The sequence below is a fragment of the Podarcis gaigeae genome (assembly GCF_964106915.1).
Source record: "Podarcis gaigeae genome assembly, chromosome: 7".
Taxonomy (NCBI): Eukaryota; Metazoa; Chordata; class Lepidosauria; order Squamata; family Lacertidae; genus Podarcis; species Podarcis gaigeae.
The window spans coordinates 14,399,881-14,423,183 of record NC_139683.1 but is presented as its reverse complement, the minus strand read 5'-3'; the positions used below and the strand labels follow the sequence as shown (position 1 = coordinate 14,423,183).

At 45.2% G+C, this 23,303-nt stretch overlaps 1 protein-coding gene across 3 annotated transcripts; it reads right to left on the bottom strand.

Moving 5' to 3' along the window:
• Positions 1 to 445: 445 nt before the first annotated feature.
• On the bottom strand, positions 446 to 18,091 carry ANXA13 (annexin A13). Of its 3 annotated transcripts, none has more exons than XR_014566798.1 (11): positions 18,021 to 18,091; positions 14,078 to 14,153; positions 12,272 to 12,366; positions 10,744 to 10,914; positions 10,597 to 10,630; positions 10,440 to 10,519; positions 9,020 to 9,088; positions 6,104 to 6,205; positions 3,010 to 3,085; positions 2,198 to 2,306; positions 446 to 811 (listed from the first exon to the last, which is right to left on the bottom strand). XR_014566798.1 is itself a non-coding variant. In XM_083749390.1 (11 exons), the coding sequence occupies exons 1-11, from the start codon at positions 18,033 to 18,035 to the stop codon at positions 692 to 694; spliced, it is 951 nt and encodes a 316-aa protein (XP_083605516.1). In that variant the 5' UTR covers positions 18,036 to 18,086; the 3' UTR covers positions 446 to 691. The 3 variants fall into 3 exon arrangements, 2 of the variants coding, with proteins under 2 accessions (XP_083605516.1, XP_083605517.1); XM_083749390.1 differs by having other exon boundaries at positions 2,198 to 2,310; positions 18,021 to 18,086; XM_083749391.1 differs by lacking the exon at positions 6,104 to 6,205 and having other exon boundaries at positions 2,198 to 2,310; positions 18,021 to 18,087.
• Positions 18,092 to 23,303: the final 5,212 nt, after the last annotated feature.

The window sequence follows — 23,303 nt, the reverse complement described above, 5'->3', positions numbered from 1 at the left end:
GGGGAAGCCATGATGGTTTAAAGTGGTATCATTGTGCTTTAAATGCATGGAGTGCTTGACATGTGGTAACACAGTGAGCTATAACACAGGTAGGACTTTGGACCTAAACGCTCCATCCCATGGGCTCCCAGAAGTGAGAGTCAACCCAAGAATAGACCCTCTGGTTCCTGGCCAGATCTAGTCACCTCATGGGATAGGTTCAGAGGGGAAGTTGAGTCTATGCTGGCTACTGTCCCTCCAGCTCTGTGGGGAGGCCTAGCTCCTATTTCAAGAACTGCTAAGTGTGGTAAGCAGGGTCAATCCACAACATTGTGCTTCTTGAGAGAGAGGAGCAATCACCGCTTTGCCTCCCCTTCAAGGAAAAGAGCAGATTTTCTGGCAAAGCTGAGGCGGAAAATCCCACATGCCTGTTCTTGGAAATAAAAAAACACATCAACAAAATATTCAATTACTAACATTATGTTGCTGTTTAATGACACTCTGTATCAGCCGCCCGAGGCTGCCTCTTGACTCTGCCCAATGGTAGGGCCAACCTTGCAAAGAATTCTGCTCATTGTCTTCATTAAAAAAAACACACAAACCTACAATTGAAGTAGTAATCTGCTAGAGCTATTTAAAAACTCCTTCATATATCTATATCTATATCTATATCTGTGCCATTCATTTCGGCACCCCTCTTTTCAACAAGGTCTCAGTGCAGTAGGGAGAGCAGCAGCTTCCTGAAATCTCCCGAAGTCTCAGATCGGATGGCTTCGGCCAGAGACCTGCTGTACATCTGCTGAAACCTCTCCTTGATTGTCTGAAGGTCAATCTTGAAAGCAAATGAGAAGAGATTAGGAGCCGTGGGGTCAAAAGCTTGACATGCCAGAGCATACTCTTTGGGGCCATAGGTGAGAAATAGCAGGAGAAGATAAGTGAGCTCTCCCAGGACGCACTCAAGTTAGACTTTTCCGGCTGTTGCTTGTGGACCCCAAGCCCTGTCCATATATAGGCAAGGGTTGGAACAAACTATAAAAAACCCAACTGCCAATGATGCAGGAGCAACCCTTGCCCAGACAAAGGAAATGGGGTCCTTCCATAGAGTGAGGTATTCTGGGAGAGGCGGCTTGAGAGGAAGCCTGCAAAACTGCCGTTTTTCCAGGTTGGTAGACCTTACCTTTGTAAATGACTGAAATTACTGCGCCAAAAGGAAAGGGGGAGAGGAGCAGTGTATTCAAATTTCGTTGGTGGCTTTAATCATATTTCTGAGTGGACTATCAGGAGACCTGCAAGGACACCCACTTCAGTGAACATGTGAGAGGGTGAGCGGAATTGTGCCCATTAGTCATGCCCTCTGATGCCAATGTGCTTGCTTACTACATTCTGATTACTGCTTATGCCAGGTGCCCTATGGGCATGAATCTGTACTGATATAACCTCCTTATTATTCATTTTTAAATTAATTTATATACTGCTTAAATGCCCAGTTTTTTAAAAATTGTGTTTAGAAAGTTGTAACCATTGTAGAATGTTTTTGCTTTTAAATTCTGGCTATGATTGATGCCCTGGGCACTTTTTGGGAGGAAAGGCAGGATATTTATTTATAAAAAATAAAATAAAATAATAAAATAAAATAAAATGAAATGAAATGAAATAATTGAAATAATAAAATAAAATAAAATAAAATAAAATAAAATAAAATAAAATAAAATAAAATAAAATAAAATAAAATAAATGGCTTCTAGGCACTTTAAAATCACCATCAAAATCAATTAAAATACACTGCAAAACAAGCCTGCCTCCTAAGTGTATGTGTTAGGGGCTCCACAATTCAAGCATCAACATAAAGTCAAAACGATGTTTTCATAGGTCTACTTACATAGGAGACTGTTGGCACAATTAAATCAGGAAGTTTAAGTTCAGCGGAATGGTTGCCTAAAGAGGTGTGCCTTTGTGAGCCGGCAGAATGCCAATACTGTTGGGGGACTTTCATATTTCACTTGTGTCCATGAGTGAAAAAGCCCAAATCAAGTGACCACAAGCCGAAAATCATCAGGCCACTGGTGCTAGCAGAGCTACTGCATATTATTAGGGTGATAAGCATGCCGCACAAGTGATGTCCGTGCTCCCCTCTTTCTATCCAGTCACTTTTAAAGGCGGTACTTACTGCAACGATAACACATTCACACAAGAATTTAAGAATCCTCAAACGGCTTACCTCAGCCCTCGTCACCAGGATGCGAATCAAGGTCTCCTCGTCGGTTCCTGCGCCCTTCATGGACTCATACAGGCGAGTGGCGAAATAGGCTTGGCAGTCCCTGGCACATCTTACTAAAGAAAAACATTCCACGAGGACCCACAATGGTGCCATCGAGAATGAAAATATTCAGCCAATGAATCAGATGCAGAGGGAAAATGATGGTCTGAGTTTCCTCAGGCAGTAGTTGCTGGGCAGGGGCTACTGCTGGTGCAGCTGGCAGGTGAGTGTCGGCCTGAGTTTTGGGCCCAGGGTCACCTGGAATAGGTGTGGGTCCTCCTTAACCCTCCTGTCCCTGTGGAACACCCATTCTGGGGGAGTTACGGTGGCATACATTCCATTGGTTGAGCCCTGGCTCAGTCAGGTTGAGCTACACGGGGACATAGGAAGCTGCCTTATACTGAATCATACTGTTGACCCACTGTAGATCAATATTGTCTACACTGAGAGGCAGCAGCTGTCTGGGGTTTTAGACTGGGCTCAGCATGCAGAGCAAATGCTTAACTGCTGAGCTAGGACCCTTCCCCAAGATCTGCTGGGCTCAGCTGAGACAAGCCGACCCACCTATTCCAAACTCTGCTCATCCCGGGAGATCTGAAGTTTGAATTGTGCTAACAAGGCAAATTATAATTTTAGAAGGGGCTGTGTCAGAAGGGCTTCGGGTACCAGAATATGATCCCCTCCCCACTCATGATTTCATCCAGTGTAGCAAATAGAGTCACTTCAAGAGATGATGATTTAAAAAATATATATTAAAAAGCCTTTGTTTTTACCAAGAGTTAGATAGGCCTTCTCAAGGTCTCCAGACGTTTCACTCTTAATGGCATCTTCAATATCTTTGCCAGTCAGCTATGGTGCAATAAACAAAGAAATCTCATAACTGCTCTTTGTAGCGCAGAGTTTAGTACAGAGATACCATGCGGCACTGCTTTGGGGGGGGGGCGAGCAGGGGTTCCTGCTCTTTCCCCTTTAGCTTGGTACAAAAAAAGGTATGCTGTCAGTGGGAAGGTGGGGAAAGGAAGAACTTGTCTGCTTAGTTTATGTGTAGGGACTCTGGAATTCAAGCACACACCTTGGTCCTGTATACCTGAAGGAGTGTCTCCATCCCCATCGCTCAGCCCGGACACTGAGAACCAGCGCCGAGGGACTTGTGGCGGTTCCCTCATTACAAGAAGTGAGGTTATAGGGAACCAGACGGAGGGCCTTCTCGGTAGTGGTGCCTGCCCTGTGGAACGCCCTTTCTTCAGATGCGAAGGAAATAAGCAGCTATCTTATCTTTAAAAGACATCTAAGGCAGCCCTGTTTAGGGACGTTTTTAATATTTAATGCTGCATTGTTTTTAACACTTGATTGGAAGCCGCCCATAGTAGCTGGGGAAACTCAGCCCAATGGGCGGGGTATAAATAATAAATTATTATTATTATAATATTATTATTATAAAATCATAGAATCACAGCGTTGGAAGGGATCCTGAGGGTTATCTAGACCGACCCCTTGCAAAATGCAGGAATCACAGCTAATCTCTGCTTTAAAACTTCCAATGGAGTCCACCATCTCCTAAGGCTGTCCATTCCACTGTTGAACAGTTCTTACCACCAGAAAGTTCTTCCTCATGTTTAGTCGGAATCTTCTCCCTTTGCTACTGGCCTAAACCCTGTCACCGGTTTTGAAGCTCTGCTTAAATATAACCGAAATGCCACCTTAACTATTAAAAACAAAAACCTGGCAGCCGGCTCCGAATCCTAGCTTTTGCACAAAAGATATTTTGTGTAAAAGCCAGACCACCTTCGGCCAGTCAGTTGGCAACTTTAGCGAGTAGTCAGGGGTGAAGAACTTGTGAGTTCGAGGCGAGCCTTATTTTTAGAGTCTAATGTATTTGCTTAAGCAAAACGAGGTGTTTAAATAACTTTAAACTTAATCTAAATAGGCTTAGGGTTTAGTTAAAACAACACTTTTTGAAATTGCATTTTATCCCAGCCTTCCTCGAAGGAGGTGGGTAACTGAACTAACTGCCACAGAAATGACCCATATTATTCTCCTGTTTCCCTGCTTCCCTTTCTCTCCTCTCCCTCCCTTGCCTGTCCTGGGATAAATTAAGGATTGATTCACCACTGGATGGGTAGGACCTTATTGTCCACGGTTGTTGCTGGTGGTATATTAGTAGCGTTCAGCAAAGCGGAAATGGCCCTTCTTCACACAGTGAAGGATTTAACTGTGGAATTCGCCACTACAGAGAAAGCAGCTTTGTATTGAGTCAGACCATTGCTCCATCTAGCTCAGTCTCGTGGACACTGACTGACAGGGGCTCTCCAGGATTCCAGACAGGTCCAAAAAATATCTACATGGTGCCTAGGGAACAACCTGCACCTTAATATCAGCAAAACAAAGGAGATGGTGTTGGACTTTCAGAGGAAGAGAGGTGAACTAGCCCCGCTGTATGTCGGGGAGGGCTGTGTGGAGAGAGTCTCTTCCTTTAAATTCCTAGGAGTTTATCTCAGTGAAGACCTTACTTGGAAAATAAATACAACCCAGGTGGTTAAGAAAGCCCAACAGAGACTCCATCTCCTCAGAGTATTGCGAAAGAACAATGTCAATCAACATTTGATGATCTCCTTCTACCGGTCAACAATAGAAAGTGTCCTTTCATACTGCATCACGGTGTGGTATGCTGGTTTGACATCAATGGATAGGAAATGCCTACAGAGGGTGGTGAATACAGCGCAAGATATTATGGGCTGTCCCGTGAATCCGCTGGATGAAATAGGGGAAGTAGGTTGCCTCAGGAGAGTGAGGAAAATTCTCAGGGATGATTCACACCCTGACCGGCACTTTCTTGATCTCCTGCCCTCAGGCATGATTAGTCACACCAACAGGGTAAAGAACAGCTTCTATCCATGGGCTGTTAGGCTGCTGAATGAAAAGATAACAACAGGGCAACTGACTTTCGGGTTTGGTGGGTGTGCGTCAGTAAACGAGGGGAATTAAGAATAAGAGAGCTGAGTGGGGGGTGCTCGTGTAATCTCACTGTATACAAGTTGTGCAAGTGACAATAAAGTATTTCAATTCAATTTCAATATTTCAATTTTCCCAGCCCTACCTGGAGATGTGAGGGACCGAACCTGGGACTTTTCTTGCTGTAAAGCATTTGCTCTGCCACTGAGCTACGTATGGCACTTTTCAACAAGAGGTAGTGATGTCCACCAACTTGGGCAGCTGTAAAAGGTGTCATGGCGGATGCAGCAGTCCAAGGCTGCTAGTCATAATATGCCTCTCAAGACCAGTTGCTAGGAATCACAACTGGGGAGAGTGTTGCTGTACTGAGGTCCCGCTTGTGGGCTTACGGCAGATACCTAGTTGGCCACTGTGAGAACAAAACGCTGGGCTCTTCTTCTCTTCACATTGGTAGTGCTGTGTCTTTATCATGGAATTCGTGGCCCTCAAGACATTGTTGGGTTCCAACTTTCACGAGCCTGCATTGGTGTCCCAAACTTGGGTCTCCAGCGGTTGTTGGACTACAACTCTCATCACCCTTAGCTAGCAGGACCAGTGTTCAGGGATGAAGGGAGTTGGAGTCCAACAACCGATGGAGACCCAAGTTTGGGGAAACCCTGGCTTACATGGTCAATGCTCAAAGGAGATGAGGGTTGGAGTTCAGACCCAGGTTCTCATTGGTCATGGCCACCAGCCAACACAATAGTACACCAGCCAACACAATACTGAAAAGCAGCTCAGTGTGCTGATTCTTCATTGCAGGGATAGCAATTGCACTTTAAAGCTAGACGCTCGACCAATATTTTACCCACTGGTAGCACTAGCATGGAGCTTCAGGTGAAGTATCAGTTGCCACAACAGAACAAGGGTACTCACATGTTTGTAGGCTTCAAAAGTAGCCCTCAGCTGCATGTAGTTTCTCTTCGCCAAGACATCATTGAAAGCCAGCTCGTCAGTTCCCCAGCGGCCTTCTCCTGCCTCAGAGATGGAAGACCACTATAACTATAGATTTTGTGACCTATCCACTGAGAACAGGCTAAGAGTTTAAACTACAGGAATGTAAATACAGTGGTACCTCGGGTTACATATGCCTCAGGTTACATACGCTTCAGGTTACACACTCCACTAACCCAGAAATAGTACCTCGGGTTAAGAACTTTGCTTCAGGATAAGAACAGAAATCAGGCTCCGGCGGCACGGCGGCAGCAGGAGGCCCCATTAGCTAAAGTGGTGCTTCAGGTTAAGAACAGTTTCAGGTTAAGAACGGACCTCCGGAACGAATTAAGTACTTAACCTGAGCTACCACTGTATGGGTCAAGAGAAAATTCCTCAGACTATTTTTCCAAATAAACAAGTTTGCCTAATATACAGATTTTTGCAAAGCCATTTTATCTAAGATAATGCATTTTTGGCGTATGTTTTTTCCCCCATCAATGTGCATTTTAAAATCAGAGTCTACCCTCATATATGTGTTTTTGGTACACATTACTCGGCTGGAGAACTGCGCTGCAATATTTGGAGGGGCGTGAATTTCAAAGGACGGCTGTTTTTCAGTCCGCATATTGTTTCAGGATGTGTGAATCACATAGGTTCACAGTTAAACCCGAACTGAATAAATTTTTGCCCCATGTCTGGTAGAGATAGAATGGCCACAGGCCCTCTTTCAACAGGAGAACAGCCATCCCTCTGTTTAAAGCAGGCTTCCTCAACCTTGGCCCTCCAGATGTTTTTGGCCTACAACTCCCATGATCCCTAGCTAGCAGGACCGGTGGTCAGGGGTGATGGGAATTGTAGTCTCAAAGCATCTGGAAGGCCGAGGTTGAGGAAGCCTGGTTTAAAGGATCAAAGTCCAGTTTAAAGATAAAGAACCATGAGAAGAAAAGGCAGGAGTTTCAAAGTTGCTCATCGGCCATTAGCACCTGGGCAACAGACTGAGTAGGCATGTAGACCACCTCCTCACAGGGTTCCCCTCTATGATGAGATAGATGTATTGTATTCCTCTGCTTAATTTTTAATTATTTCTAAATTTGCACCTGTACCAGTTAGCACAGTGGTTCTCAACTTGTGGGTCCCCAGATATTGTTGGACTACAACTCCCATCATCCCTGAGCTCTGGCCTTGCTAGCTAGGGGTGATGGGAGTTGTAGTCCAACAACATTGGGGACCCACAGGTTGAGAAAGGCTGAGTTAGCACATATCAGGTGTTTCTGTTTGTTTGTCCGTTTTGCAGATCTCTGCTGACTCTTGGCCTCTTCTTTGAGTGATGCATATCTATTTTTTAGACAGTGGCCACCCCAAGGGAGGGAACTCCTTCCCTGTAAGGACACTTTAGCAATGGGAAAAATGCTCAAGGAAGCTTTTAGCTGATGGTGGATATTAAGAGTTTGCTTAATTGGAACTGGTGGGCGGTTGGCTGTACCAAAGCACCTGGAATGCAAACCACACCCAACCACAGGTCAGAAGGAGAAACACTCTTGAGACCCTCCAAGTGTCTCTACTTTTCAGGGACACTTCCAGATTTTCAGAAGCCATCCCGGTTTCTGATTTGATCCCAGAATGTCCCACTTTTCCTTAGGACCTCCCTATTTTCATTGGAGAAATGTTGGAGGAGACGTTTTCATTGGAGAAATGTCGGAGGGCATGAATAGGGTGTCCTTATTTTCATTGGCCCTGCTTATTTAACTTATATGCAGAATTCATCAGGCGAAAGGCTGGGCTGGATGAATCCCTAGCCGGAATTAAGATTGCCGGAAGAAATATCAACAACCTCAGATATGCAGATGACACAACCTTGATGGCAGAAAGTGAGGAGGAATTAAAGAACCTTTTAATGAGGGTGAAAGAGGAGAGCGCAAAATATGATCTGAAGCTCAACATCAAAAAAACAAAGATCATGGCCACTGGTCCCATCACCTCCTGGCAAATAGAAGGGGAAGAAATGGAGGTAGTGAGAGATTTTACTTTCTTGGGCTCAATGATCACTGCAGATGGTGACAGCAGCCACGAAATTAAAAGACGCCTGCTTCTTGGGAGAAGGGCAATGACAGGCCTAGACAGCATCTTGAGAAGTAGAGACATCACCTTGCCAACAAAGGTTCGTATAGTTAAAGCTATGGTTTTCCCAGTAGTGATGTATGGAAGTGAGAGCTGGACCATAAAGAAGGCTGATCGCTGAAGAATTGATGCTTTTGAATTATGTTGCTGGAGGAGACTCTTGAGAGTCCCATGGACTGCAAGAAGATCAAACCTCTCAATACTGAAGGAAATCAACCCTGAGTGCTCACTGGAAGGACAGATTGTGAAGCTGAGGCTCCAGTACTTTGGCCACCTCATGAGAAGAGAAGACTCCCTGGAGAAGACCCTGATGTTGGGAAAGATGGAGGGCACAAGGAGAAGGGGGCGACAGAGGACGAGATGGTTGGATAGTGTTTTCGAGGTTACCAGCATGAGTTTGACCAAACTGCGGGAGGCAGTGGAGGACAGAGGTGCCTGGCGTTCTCTGGTCCATGGGGTCACGAAGAGTCGGACACGACTAAACGACTAAACAACAACAACATTTTCATTGGAGAAATGTTGGGGGTTATGTACTCTCCATTGCTTGTTCTATAGAGAATGCACCTGGGGAGTTGGGAAAGCACCAGTTTGGGGATCCAGCTGGGAATATAGCTTGGAATTTCAATGTGTTGAGTCTGAGAGCACGGTACCATGCTGTCTGCCTGTGTGGTTGCTTCAGAACCCTAATAAGAATAAAAGCTGCTCCACCTGTTTATGTTATATCCTTATTGTGCTTACTTCATAGAGATCCTTGGCATCTTTCTGGGCCAGGTTTTCGTTAGTCTCCATCCCTTGATCTCTGCTAGCCTGGGGGTGGAAATGACACCCAGTTAAGAAAAAGCACAAACAAAGAACCGGTTGTTTTCCTTCTAGTATGGAAGATTCCCACTGCCCTGGGCTACTGGAAATGGTTTTTAGCGTTCCTCAGCTCTACCCTCTGATTTCAAAACCCTTCTTAATTTCAGGTTTGCAGCTACTACTTGCTGGTGAGGGAATTAACCCCATAAGTTATTTGTTTGCTCCAGAATTGAGTCCTGTCATTGAAACCGAAGCAGGTGAACTCTTCCCAGTGTGGCTTAACACTCCCTCTTTCCTGGGGAACTCTAAGAATTGTAGCTCTATCAAGGGAACAGGGTCTCCTAACAAGTCTCAGCACCCTTAATGAACTACAGTTCCCAGGATTCCTTGGGGGAAGCCATGACTGTTTAAAGTGATGTGATACTGCTTGAATGTATAGTGCAGATGGGTTGGGAATACACAACCAAACAGAGCAATTTCCACACAATTTAGTGTTGCAGGCAGTGGTGTGCATTGTCAAGATTCTCCAGAACGGAGGTGAACAAACAGGGATGGCTCTGGAAAAATGGCTGGGGTAGATTAAGAACCCTTTAATCTGAAAACTTTAAAAACCATCTGACAAAGAGACGTGTCAGTTTTTATGCTGCCCTCTAGTGAGTGTTGACCAGCACAACTGGAATCAAGACGCACAAATCTCATTCTTTCCCTGTTGTTTCCTCACTCTTGTTTTGCCCCGTAAGATAAGCCTTCTGCACCCCTTGAGCTTTCCCCATTCAGCAGTAGCTTGAAGGAACAAAGGAGATAAGAAAATCCATGTGCATTAAGTAGAATGAGATGGTAGCTGGGCACAGCAATTTGAACCCCCAATCTGCTGTGCAGTGCAGTTTGGGGTGACCCTGCTGCAAAAGAGGGACGCGGATGGCGCTGTGGGTTAAACCACAGAGCCTAGGACTCACCGATCAGAAGGTCGGCGGTTTGAATCCCCGTGACGGGGTGAGCTCTCATTCCTTGGTCCCTGCTCCTGCCAACCTAGCAGTTCGAAAGCACGTCAAAGTGCAAGTAGATAGATAGGCACCACTCCAGCGGGAAGGTAAACAGCGTTTCCGTGCACTGCTCTGGTTTGCCAGAAGCGGCTTAGTCATGCTGGCCACATGACCTGGAAGCTGTACGCCGGCTCCCTCGACCAATAAAGCGAGATGAGCACCGCAACACTCAGAGTCGGCCACAACTGGACCTAATGGTCAGAGGTACCTTTACCTTTACCTTACTGCTGCAAAAGAGTACCCCAATGGCAGACAGGTGCCTCCAGGACTCAGGTTCTCCCACTCTGTGATAAAGAAACAGCCCAACCTCTCCTCACCTTCAACACAGAGAGGAGTATCTTCCTCACTGACCCACTGGTATCGCTTTTGACGTCAGATTCCAGATCCCTGTCAAAGACTTTGAAGAAAAGGAAGAGAGTGACTGCTTGGGCCTTTTCACTCAAGCAGGAGTTCTTGAAATAAGAGATGACTTACTCCTTTGGTAGGCAGCTTTTATGGCTAAAATTTGCTGGGAGAGAAAGAAAAGAAAAACAGGTGGTTTTATGGGAGGAGCTGTTTCTTCTATGTTGTTATCTGGTTAAAAGACATTTAAAAGTGATGCAGAAGGCCGGATGGCTCTACCTGGTTGACCCGTGTGCACAGGATCTCAATCAGGACCGACTCATCTGTCCCCACACCTTTCATTGCCTTCCGAAGCTGCCTCGCTTCGTAGTCGCATGGCTGGTCCAGTAGGGCCAGGGCAGTCTTTTCGAAATCCCCACTCAGCTCTCCTTTCAGCACTTCCCCCAGATCCTAAAAAAAAACCAAGGGGAAAAAATAATAACAAGCCATCATTTAAGTCACAGTGAAGAACACCTTACGCAGGTCAAGAGGACAGGAGGAGAATCGGTGGGACTTGCTAAAATGTATAAGTCTGAATCAAATAAGTGCTGGAGATGTAATGAGGTAGAGGGTACATTTTATCATACGTGGGAGCCAGTGTGGTGTAGTGGTTAAGAGCAGTAGACTCGTAATCTGGTGAACCGGGTTCGATTCCCCGCTCCTCCACATGCAGCTGCTGGGTGACCTTGGGCCAGTCACACTTCTCTGAAGTCTCTCAGCGCCACTCACCTCACAGAGTGTTTGTTGTGGGGGAGGAAGGGAAAGGAGATTGTTAGCTGCTTTGAGACTCCTTCGGGTAGTGATAAAGCGGGATATTAAATCCAAACTCTTTTACTTCTTCTTCTTGTAAAAGGTGAAAAGAGTATTGGGAAATGATATATAATGAATTGAAAAAAATGTTTAAAAGTTCCTTTCCAAAAAAGCCAGTCCTTTTTGTTGGGGATAATTCAGAGGGAAGTTCCCAGGTGTCAAAAAATATTGCTTATGTATGCTACTACTGCAGCCTGTGTTTTGCTAGCCCCAAAATGGAAAATATGTGAGGTCCCAACCAAAGAAGAATGGCAACCTAAACTGATGCATTACACACAGCTTGCAAATTTAACATATAGAATATGAGAACAAGAAGAACATATATTTAGAGAAGACTGGAAAATGTTTACTGATTATATGGGTGAAAATTGTGTACATTTACAAACGCTGGTACCATTAAGATAAATTCAACAGTGTAAATAAGTTTTGATGGTGTAACAATGGACTACTGAATGGTTTAGTTCATGTAAAATATGCAGGGATGTATGGTATGCAAAATGAACCGTGGAAAGAGAAGAAGGGAAGTCATTCATTTAAGGTTGTTGGCCATCTCAAGAGAAGAGAAGACTCCCTGGAAAAGACCCTGGTTTGGGGAAAGATGGAGGGCACAAGGAGGAGGGGATGACAGAGGACGAGATGGTTGGACAGTGTTCTCGAAGCTACCAGCATGAGTTTGACTAAACTGCTGGAGGCAGTGGAAGACAGAAGTGCCTGGTGTGCTCTGGTCCAGGGGGTCACAAAGAGTCGAACATGACTAAATGACTAAACAACAGCAAATGGATACTTTGAAATGTAAATTAGAAAACATTAATACAAACTATATATAAAAAAGGAAGAGGATTGGTGGGAACAGTGGGTGGGTGCTGCGATGCACAGCTGACAGCAGGGGTGGAGAACCTTTTGTGCTCTCGAGGGCCACATTGTCTTCATTTCAAGGGCCATACACCCACAACAATACCTTGCCATATATGGCTTGGTACTTCTGCTTCATTTGCTGTCTCTGGTCTGATGAACGGTTGGACAAGATCTCAATAATGACCTTTTCATCCGTCCCTGGAAAATATGAAAAGGAGGACGTCAGCATGAAACCAATCTTTCTTGTAAAATGGACAGTTATCCCTTTCTTCCCAATCTGAGAGTTTAGGGCTAGCACTGAATGGATGTTGCACATATAGCCATAAATCAGATATAAGGTAGAGGTAAAGGACCCCTGAATGGTTAAGTCCAGTCAAAGGCAACTATGGGGTGCAGCGTTCATATTCACTTTCAGGCTGAGGGAATTGGCGTTTGTCCACAGACAGCTTTCCGGGTCATGTGGGTAGTATGACCATACTGCTTCTGGTGCAACCGGACACCGTGACGGAAACCAGAGCGCACGGAAACACTGTTTACCTTCCTGCCACAGCAGTACCTATGTATCTACTTGCACTGGTGTGCTTTCGAACTGCTAGGTTAGCAGGAGCTGGGACAGGACAACGGATATTCACCCCATCACACGGATTCGAACTGCCAAACTTACGATTGGCAAGCCCAAGAGGCTCAGGGGTTTAGACCACAGCGTCACCTGTGTCCCCTAAATCAGATATGGGGACTCTGTAGACCTCTAGATGTTGTTGAACTCCAACTGCCAACAACCCAAGCCAGCATGGCCAATGGTCAGGCATGATGGGAATTATGGTCCAATAACATCTTGGGTTGCCTCTAACTAAGTGCTACTCAGAGGAGGGCCTCTGAAATTAATGGGCCTAATTAAGTCGAGTTGGTTAATTTCAATGGGACTACTCTGGGGGTATCTAACACTGGCAACAACCGTGTGGAGGGCCATACATTTGTCATCTTTACCATAAATAGTTGTGATGGATTCAGTTGATGTCTCATCATCTACACCACATATTATTCAAAGCATCTTGGAATGCAAAGTTTTCCTGTGAATGACATGCCTGCTTCTCTTATTGATCAAATCTTACCAATGTTTGCAGTTATTCAGGCAAGTGAGCCTGTGTAACTGCTGTGTATTTGTACATGAACACCATCTTAACAGAGTTCCAGACTGATGTTAATAGTTTCATTGGGAAGTGCCAACTAGGTAGACTTCCACTAAAATGTGAGCTGAACTGATTTTCCCTCCTTCCCCTAATGGCATTTTTTATATAGAAAAGGTGCATAAAATGTAGACTACCAATCTGGTGTCCTCCACAACCTCACAATGGTCGTATTCATGCCATGCATTTAAAATGCTGTGACACCACTTTAAACAGTCATGGCTTCACTCAAAGTATTATGGGAGCTGTAGTTTGTTAAGGGTGCTGAGAGTTGTCAAGGTAAAAAAGGTAATGGACCTCTGGACGGTCAGGTCCAGCCAAAGGCGACTATGGGGTTGTGGCACTCATCTCGCTTTTCAGGTTGAGGGAGCCGACCTTTGTTTGCAGACAGCTTTCTGGGTCATGTGGCCAGCATGACTAAACTGCTTCTGGCACAACGGAAACCAGAGTGCATGGAAACACTGTTTACCTTCCCACTGCAGCGGTACCTATTTATCTACTTGCACTGGTATGCTTTCGAACTGCTAGGTTGGCAGGAGCCCATTGAGCAGATTTGAACCACCAACCTTCTGATTAGCAAGCCCAAGAGGCTCAGTGATTTAGATCACAGTGCCACTCGCGTCCACTGTCCCCCCATCTAAACAAGAGTGCCTTGTTTTGTGGCAGGGTTTGGTCCTCTGCATGGTATTATTGCCATGCAAGGTAAGTAGCAGGATTCTTACCCATCCCTTTGCAAGCTTTATGGACCTTCTTGGCATCTCGCTCGGCATCAAAATCGTGGTGGCGCCGAATAGTTGGCTAAGAAACAGAGGACATCATTAAATGATGGGGGTGACCATATTGCTCTCCCCCTACAGTTGCCTTTCTCTCTCTATTTATATACCATTAAAAATACACACATGTATACACACATGTACACATTTTTGCAAATCTATTTTCTCTAATATGATATTTTATTTTCACTAATATATGCAGGGCTTTTTTTTCCAGCCAGAGCTTAGCTCCAGAACCTACCAGGTAGGCACCATTGCCATTCTAAGAGAACAAAGGAGAAGTTCATTGTGAGCTCCGACACCACTTTTACTAGAAAATAGCATTCAATATATTTATGAAATTTTGTAAGCGCTACTTGGCTGCAAAATCATATAGCAAAACTGGGGAGAATCTTGAAAGGCGGCTGTGCTGTGGTACTTATGTGGTTTTGGAAAATATGGAATTAGATAGGCTCCCCTTTAAATAGGAACTGAATTTCTCCTCTGATCTGTACTCTGGAGTCCTTGTAACAGATCCCATGCATCCATACACACACATCATAATGAGAGGCATTGGGCTAGATAAATTATATTGACTGAAACTACGTCAATAAGTCAACCAGGAAATCCTGAAGACATGAACAGCAAATGTCTCATTTACATTTCAGCAAATAGAGTTTGATGGCAGAAGGTTACCTTGTGCAAATGAAGGCTGACCAGATTAATTGTCCATTAACTTGAGTTTAATTATTAATTGTATTAGGAGCTTCTAGACTTCAGGGAGTTTTTTTGGCTATGCTGATGGGAGTTGTAGTCCAAACATCTGAAGATTGCCAGCTTGTCGAAGGCTGTCCTGGAGAGCAGAATTAACATGGGGCTACATGGGCCCTATGGGATGCGGGTGGCGCTGTGGGTTAAACCACAGAGCCTAGGACTTGCCGATCAGAAGGTCTCCGGTTCGAATCCCCGTGATGGGGTGAGCTCCCGTTGCTCAGATCCTGCTCCTGCCAACCTAGCAGTTCAAAAGCATGTCAAAGTGCAAGTAGATAAATAGGTACCACTCTAGCGGGAAGGTAAATGGTGTTTCCGTGTGCTGCTCTTCTTCGCCAGAAGAGGCTTAGTCATGCTGGCCACATGACCCAGAAGCTGTACGCCGGCTCCCTAGGCCAATAAAGCGAGATGAGCGCCGCAACCCCAGAGTCGGCCATGACAGGACCTAATGGTCAGGGGCCCCTTTACCTTTACCTTACATGGGCCCTATAGCAAAACTTTATCACAGTATAAAATGTGGGTGCTAGGTGACTGTTCTCGAGCAAAAAAGGGTTGTGTAGGAAACTGCCTTACATCAGGACAGATTATTTGTCCATCCAGTTCAGTGCTTTCTGGCAGAAGCTCTCCGGGATTTCAGCTGTGTTTCGTTTTTCTATTAACTGGAGATACCAGGGATCAACTCTGGGACTTTTTGAATGCAAAACGTGACCTCCACAACTCAGGTATGGGCCCTCCCTGCCCATGGCTTACTTCCAGGTGGTTTTTCTTACCAGGATTTCCCCCCTCTTCTCAGTTAACACTATGATATCAGAAGTGAGCTCCTCTGGGACAAAGATCTTGGGCAGTGAGGGAATAAATGCATGAATATTAGGCTCCCCTCACATGCACACCCCTTTTGCTATAATAACCAGACCCCCATCTCCTGTGTTATACATGACTGGGGCAGATTCAGGTTTAAATAGTTCTCCTGGCGTTAGGTAAAGGTAAAGGACCCCTGGACGGTTAAGTCCAGTCAAAGGTGACTATGGGGTTGAGGCGCTCATCTCACTCTATAAGCCGAGGGAGCCGGCATTTGTCCACAGACAGCTTTCCGTGTCATGTGGGCAGCATGACTAAACTGCTTCTGGTCTAACAGAACACCGTGATGGAAGCCAGAGTGCACGGAAACACCGTTTACCTTCCCACTACAGTGGTACCTATTTATCTACTTGCACTGGTGTGGTTTCGAACTGCTAGGTTGGCAGGAGCAGGGACAGAGCAGCAGGAGTTCATCCTGTCGTGGGGATTCAAACCACCGACCTTCTGATGGCAAGCCCAAGAGGCTCAGTGGTTTAGACCCCAGTGCCACCCGTGACCCATATCTCCTGGCATTATTCCTTGTTTGGCTGTAGTCCCATTCACCCATTCATTCCCTCTCTATATGCACAGGAAATGTGTGTATTGGAGGCCAAACTGTGTCCCTTAATCCCACCCTTGACGCAACTATACCCACCAGCTGAGGTTCTGCTTGGCATCTGGTTGGCCACTGTGAGAACAGGTTGCTGTTCTAGATAAAGCTTTTGCTCTGAATCAACAAGGCTTTTCTTCAGCTTTCAGCTAATCCCCATAAATCAACTATATCCCCAGAAATAGTCCAGATAATCTGTGTGCCCATACTGACCCCACCCTTAGTAAACCATTTACCAAACTCCGATAGACTTGACTTCTGCATAGCTTTAACGTTCAGAATTCATAAAAGTCTAGATTGTTTACAATGTATTGTTAAGAAGCAACCCTCTGCATTAAAATAATTTTCTGCTTCTCCTTTTTTTATCCCCTCTTGCGGTAACTCCAAGGAGCCAAGAGAGCTTCAAAAGAAGAACCAAAATTGCCTTTTGGGAAGCATGAGAAGGTGGCATAAGCAAACTGGTTTAAGTTAAGCCGGTGTAAAGTTACACCAGATCCAAACCCAGTTCAGCGACAGGGTTGCTGCTGCTCTGTCTAAGCGTGGCAGAGAGAAAACAAGACTTTAAAATACAGTGGTACCTCAGGTTACAAACACCTTGGGTTACAAACACTTCGGGTTACAGACTCTGCTAACCCGGAAGTAGTACCTCAGGTTAAGAACTTTGCCCTGGGATGAGAACAGAAATCGCGTGGTGGCAGCGGGACACCCCATTAGCTAAAGTGGTACCTCAGGTTAAGAACGGTTTCAGGTTAAGATGTTGGATTTTTTGGAGCTGGCTGACCTGACTGGAAAAATCCACGATCAGAAAGAAGAGGAGATACAAGAGGACTGGAAGAAATTTAAAGAATATTTAGCTAAATATTGTAATATAAGACAAATAGAAAATTCTTGGAAGTAATAAATAGGCTTAGGGGTAGAATAAGAATATGTGGTAGTAAATATTAAGGCTTAGAATATTAGTAAAACAGAAGAGGATAGTAAATGAAAGGAGTTGATTTTATCAGAAATATGATTATGGAGAACTGATACACAGGTGATACAATGAAATTCAGTTAGAGGGGATTCGAGGAAGTCAGTTATCAATGTAACAAGAATTAGATACTTGAAAAAACAATTTTTCTTTGTGTTTAGTTAACTGTTTAGTTTATTGTATTGTAGTGGGGGTTTTTTGTTATAAATCTGGAAAATCAATAAAAAAATTGAAAAAAGTAAAGGAAAAAGAACGGTTTCAGGTTAAGAACGGACCTCTGGAACGCATTAAGTTCATAACCAGAGGTATTACTGTAGTTTTCAGTGCCAGATGGGGAAGTCAAGTGACCAAGCAAAATAGGCTTAGGACCTAGGCCAAGTCCCACCACCCCTGAAGATTCCCCTTGGGAGGCTTATACTAGCTTGGCTCAGCCAATTTGGGATGCTGGGACATCTTTGGCTGAATCCAAGGTTTTTTTCCCCTCAGCCAGAACTCACAGGAACTCAGTTCTGTCACCTCTCAGGTGGGCGCCATTGCCATTATAAAAGAGCAGGGAGGCGTTCGGGCCGCTTCTGACACCCCTTTTTTTAGAAAAATAGCACTGGCTGATTAAAACGGGTCCCTTTAGCATATGCCTGTAGGCTGCAGTCTTGAAATTTTTTAATCTTTGGACCCCCATAGTGAACAAGGCTAAATGGGTGAAAGGGAAGAGGAAGATTACTTACATGAAAGTTGCCCATCCCTCCTTAGAACTTAGGGACGTTGTTGTCTAATAAGGCAGGTGTCTCTTAATATCCAGGTTTTATGCTTTTACAGTTCCGGGATTAATAAATAACCCATGGCATCATTTTAGTCATTTAATCCATAAGTGATTGTTTGTACCATCTCTTTCTTAATACTTAGGGGCCATAAAAAAAACAACACACACACACACAGAGAAAAAAATTGTGCTTTGAGTAGTCATCTAAAGGTGCTAGATTTATTCAAACAGATTAGGGAGATTCCCCCAGCTCCACACAGAGAAACACCTCCCTGGAAAAGCATCTGGGGAGAAGGAAGACCAAATATAATAATAATAATAATAATAATAATAATAATAATAATAATAATAATAATAATAATAATTTATACCCTGCCCATCTGGCTGGGTTTCCCCAGCCACTCTGGGTGGCTTCCAACAGATTATTAAAAACAATACAGCGTCAGACATTAAAAACTTCCCTAAATAGGGCCGCCTTCAGTTGTCTTTCATGGATCAGGGAAGGAGCAGCTCTTGAGAGCTTTGCCAATGTGTGGCGTAGATAAAATTGGGCAGACTCTCTCATCATACTTCTAAAAGCTGGGACTATTGCAATGAAGCTGAACGGACTAACAAAAGGAAGCCACCCTGCGCAGTTAAACTGTGGAATCGGATCCCACAAGATGCAGCAATGGCCACAAACCTGGATGGCTTTAGAAGGGAATTATGCAGAAATTCACAGACAAGGTTGTCAATGGCTACAAGCCATGATGGCTTTAAGTTTTACCTTCACTGCTGGAGGCAATATGCCTCTCAACAGGGGTGACCTGCCTGAGGTAAAACAGTAAGGTGCCGTCCCCCGGCTGTCTGCCACCCCCCCCAAAATGTTAATATTGGAATTTGTCACACAATCCTCAAGCAAATGTTTTCCAGCTTGTATTCATAGGTGAGGCTAATTAGTGTTATCGAAAAAGCAAACAGAGCGTACCTGTGGAAGCCTGTACTAGACCACAGGGAGCATTGCTGTCGGTTATTAATTGACCAAGTATATGGGGAGAGTTTGTGCTACGCTGAATTTTCAAGGCTAACGTGAAACACGAGTGAAGAAGCACTCACAGGGTAAGGGCTCTGGGATGGGCTATTTTGGAGTGCAAAGAAATCTTTAATTATCATTTTAAAAAATAAATTACACGCATATGCCCTTGGCTTTGCTAAGTTCTTACCAGAACGTTTCTTTGTCTTTATACTCTACACTGATGCACAAACACAATTACAGTACATATTGTTCAATTGTGTTTAGAATTGCCCTCCACTGTCTGTGTACAGCAAGGTTTAGGGAAATTATTTGCCCACAGCTAGGCAGCTCAGTTTGCATATTACCTGCATAATCTTGTCTTGACATGGCAGATAATGGTTTTTCAAAGAGAGGTGAATGGAAGGATAGGTGGCCTAAAATAAGGGCAACTTCTAGTAATAGGCCAATCTTGGCCCACCTGTCTTCCTCATTTGGCTGGTGAGGTCATTTTGAGCAAGCCATACTCACCTGCTCTGCACATGATGTCATACAGGTAAGGGCGGGGCTTGGCTAAGTCCACTTTGTGGCGCTCCCAAAGCACCGCACAACCCACTGGTTGCCAGGAGCCTTTGAAGCACTGCAAAAAAGCGAGGACTCAGCACTAAGCAGGATTGCTGCTCCTTCACACTGACTGGTGCAAAGGGAGAATGATCCCGCTGAGCTTGGGCACAGGGAGCCTTCTGGTGTGCCTGAACTCAGCGGTCAGCAGAATTGCTTGCTCCCCCCATGGGAGAGGAACTGACTGACCCAGTTTCCTGCTGGGCTCAGGAGAGTGATCGGGGGGTGCCAGTTTCCTGCAGTTTTCCCCACCCTTTTAAAAGATTGCTGAAGCAAGCTGTAAGCAAGCATAAATCTGACCAATAGGTAAAGTAAAAATATCTAACAACTTCAGTCCAAGTAGCCTGAAGGCTGATGGCAATAAGATCTAGAATCACCTGCTGCCTCCCACCATCTCTCCATCTTTTATGACTCAGAACAAAAAGGTGAAAAGGTCTCCAGAATTCTTCTGGAAGCAGCAGTTTTAGGGTGGCGCTGTGGGTTAAATCACAGAGCCTAGAGCTTGCTGATCAGAAGGTTGGCGGTTCGAATCCCCGCGACGGGGTGAGCTCCCGTTGCTTGGTCCCTGCTCCTGCCCACCTAGCAGTTCGAAGGCACTCCAGTGCAAGTAGATAAATAGGTACCGCTCCAGCGGGAAGGTAAACGGCATTTCCGTGCGCTGCTCTGGTTTGCCAGAAGCAGCTTAGTCATGCTGGCCACATGACCCGGAAGCTGTACGCCGGCTCCCTCGGCCTAGAGAGTGAGATGAGCACCGCAACCCCAGAGTTGGCCACGACTGGACCTAATGGTCAGGGGTCCCTTTACCTGCCTCTGCTTACCAGAAGTGAAGGTGGGATGATTGTGTACACCGCAGGCAATGAAACATCCCTCATGCCATCTTCAGTTCTTCAAAACCATTATGCGACTCATCATCATATTGTCCTATTGATCTTAACACCCATGCTGAACACCCTTGAAGGGTGCACCTCCTGGCTGCCATTGGTGAATATCCCAATGTACACAATTTTGTATGCATTTAATTCTGCCTAATATACATATTTTAGCCAAGATGCTTTGTGCACATTTGACCCAGAATATACATACAGCGCAGGTGGCACTGTGGTCTAAACCACTGAGCCTCCTGGGCTTGCTGATTAGGTCGGCAGTTCGAATCCCTGCGACGGGGTGAGCTCCCGTTGCTCTGTCCCAGCTCCTGCCAACCTAGCAGTTCGAAAGCACGCCAAAAAAAGGTGCAAGTAGATAAATAGGTACCACTCCAGCAGGAAGGTAAACAGCGTTTCTGTGTGCTGCTCTGGTTTGTGTTCCGTTGCACCAGAAGCGGCTTAGTCATGCTGGCCACATGACTCGGAAAAACTGCGGACAAACGCCAGCTCCCTTGGCCTATAAAGCGAGATGAGTGCCAGAACCCCAGAGTTGTTCACGACTGGACTTAAATGTCAGAGGTCCCTTTACCTTTACTGCATTTTTGAACACGCTACTTGGCTGTTGAACTGCACTGCAAAACTCAGGTACGTGCGAATTTTGAAGGACGCTTGTGTTTTGGTTCCTTCATTGTTTAGAAAAGTTAAGGGTTTAAATGCAAATGGAATTGAAATCCTCCTAGATATTGCACACTTCAGCTGCTTACTCCCATTGGATGATGTCTTGGGTTGTTACGTATCAGAGTGAGCAGCTAAGTGACAAGAGATCAAACAGGGCATCCTTTGCTGTTCATACTGGTGGGATGGAGTCCAAGGGCCCTCTGCTCTCAGCTCAGAAGAAAGCAACGAACATGCACAAGAAACCAAGCAGATGTGGACTCTGGCCAGCTAGTTGCCTGCCCCTAGGATAGCGGAAACACACCTGTGCCATTTATTTCAATTAGTCCACTCTAAGCACGACTAAGGATGCCTCCAGCCTGTCAGCATTTTGTGTGACAGGTTCGAGGTCTGTTAAATTCTGAGGTGGCAAAAGCCATTCTCCTTCCCTCACCCCAAAAGTCAAAGGAATTCATTCCCTTTTTCTGGATTTATTTATTGTTTTGTACAGAAACAGAGACTTTCAATTCTGATGAAAAAAGCTACGTGTCAGAAGCTCTGATGCTGTGAAAAAGGATTAACTGATGTGGTGAGAACTTGCCAAAAATGGGGGGGAAACCCATGTGTTTTCCAGAAATGGCTGAAGCTCCAGCCAAGAAAATACTACAGCAGTAAACGTCTCTGATGTAAAGGCCAAGAGGCAGATTTACTGTGCTCTCAGGCCTAAATCACTAATCACCACTAATTCTGATGAGAGACTAACACATTTGTTTTGGAAATCCAGTTGGGGTTGCAGGCTTAGAAAGAAAGATGTGTTTCCCATGAAAAGCAAACTAAAACACTTGCACATTAGAGCTAGTAAAATGAAAGGAGTATCTAATTTGTTTAGACAAGAAATGGGAGACTCCGGCTATCTTTGTCATCAGATGCTCAGGCACACACACAAAAACAGGCAGCTAAAATTTCTTTCTGGATTGACTTGTGTGTTGGTGAATGGCTGTGGGCTCAGAACTGCAATACCTCAAGGGCCAACTCTCCTCGTATGAACCAACCCAGTTCCTGCAATCATAATCTGAGACCTTCTTCATGTGCCTCCTCCATGAGAAGTCTGGAGGGTGGCAAGCTGAGAACAGGCCTTTTCTGCAGTGGCTCCCTGCTTGTGGAATGCTCTCCCTAGGGAGTCTCGCCTGCTGCCTTCATTAGAAACATTTAGGCACCAGGCAAAAACATTCCTCTTCATCCAGGTTTGGGTTGATTTGACACCCAATACCCTTTTAAATGGGACATGGGTAGTGCTGCGGGTTAAACCACAGAGCCTAGGACTTGCCAATCAGAAGGTCAGCGGTTCGATTCCCCGCGGCGGGGTGAGCTCTCGTTGCTCAGTCCCTGCTCCTGCCAACCAAGCAGTTCGAAAGCATGTCAAAGTGGTACCACTCTGGCGGGAAGGTAAACGGTGTTTCCATGCACTGCTCTGGTTCGCCAGAAGTGGCTTAGTCATGCTGGCCACATGACCTGGAAGCTGTACACCGGCTTCTTCGGCCAGTAAAGCGAGATGAGCATCGCAACCCCAGAGTCAGCCACGACTGGACCTAATGGTCAGGGGTCCCTTTATCTTTACCTTTTACCCTTTTACATGTGTTGTGGTAGCAGGGATTTTTGGTTTGTTGTTGTTCTTAATTTTATTATGAATACTGTGGTTTTATGTTGTGAACTGCCCCGAGATCTACAGATGAAGGGCAATATACAAATTTAATAAATACAATACCACAAACCAGCCTGTGGACCTGAAAGCAGCCCAGAGGCAACTGCTGGCTTGCCCTCTGTATCATTCCAATAGTTAAGAGGACTCATTTAAGACCAGCTGAATGCCTCACAGCAGCCTTCTGTAAGACAAATGGGTTACAACAAATGCAAGAGATCCATGATCAGAATTCTTGAAGTTTTAATGTAATAGGTGTGTGGAAAGAGAGTTGAACTGGGGCAGCGCCAGTGAGAAACTGGAACGTTTCCATTGGGGCTCCTTCTCTGTTTACAACCCCTGCCCCAACTCTTATTTGAACAGCTAGAGAAAGAGTGACAAATGCCTTTATAGTGTTTTTGCCCTGCTTTGGAGATTGGC

Bases quoted from the DNA above. Each gene is read 5' to 3' on its own strand.
- ANXA13 (XM_083749390.1), bottom strand. The intron at 12,367-14,077 runs GTAAGAATCCTG...CATATTTTCCAG, and splicing joins TAAAGCTTGCAAAGGGATGG to GGACGGATGAAAAGGTCATT. The intron at 6,206-9,019 runs GTAAGCACAATA...TCCATCTCTGAG, and splicing joins ATGCCAAGGATCTCTATGAA to GCAGGAGAAGGCCGCTGGGG.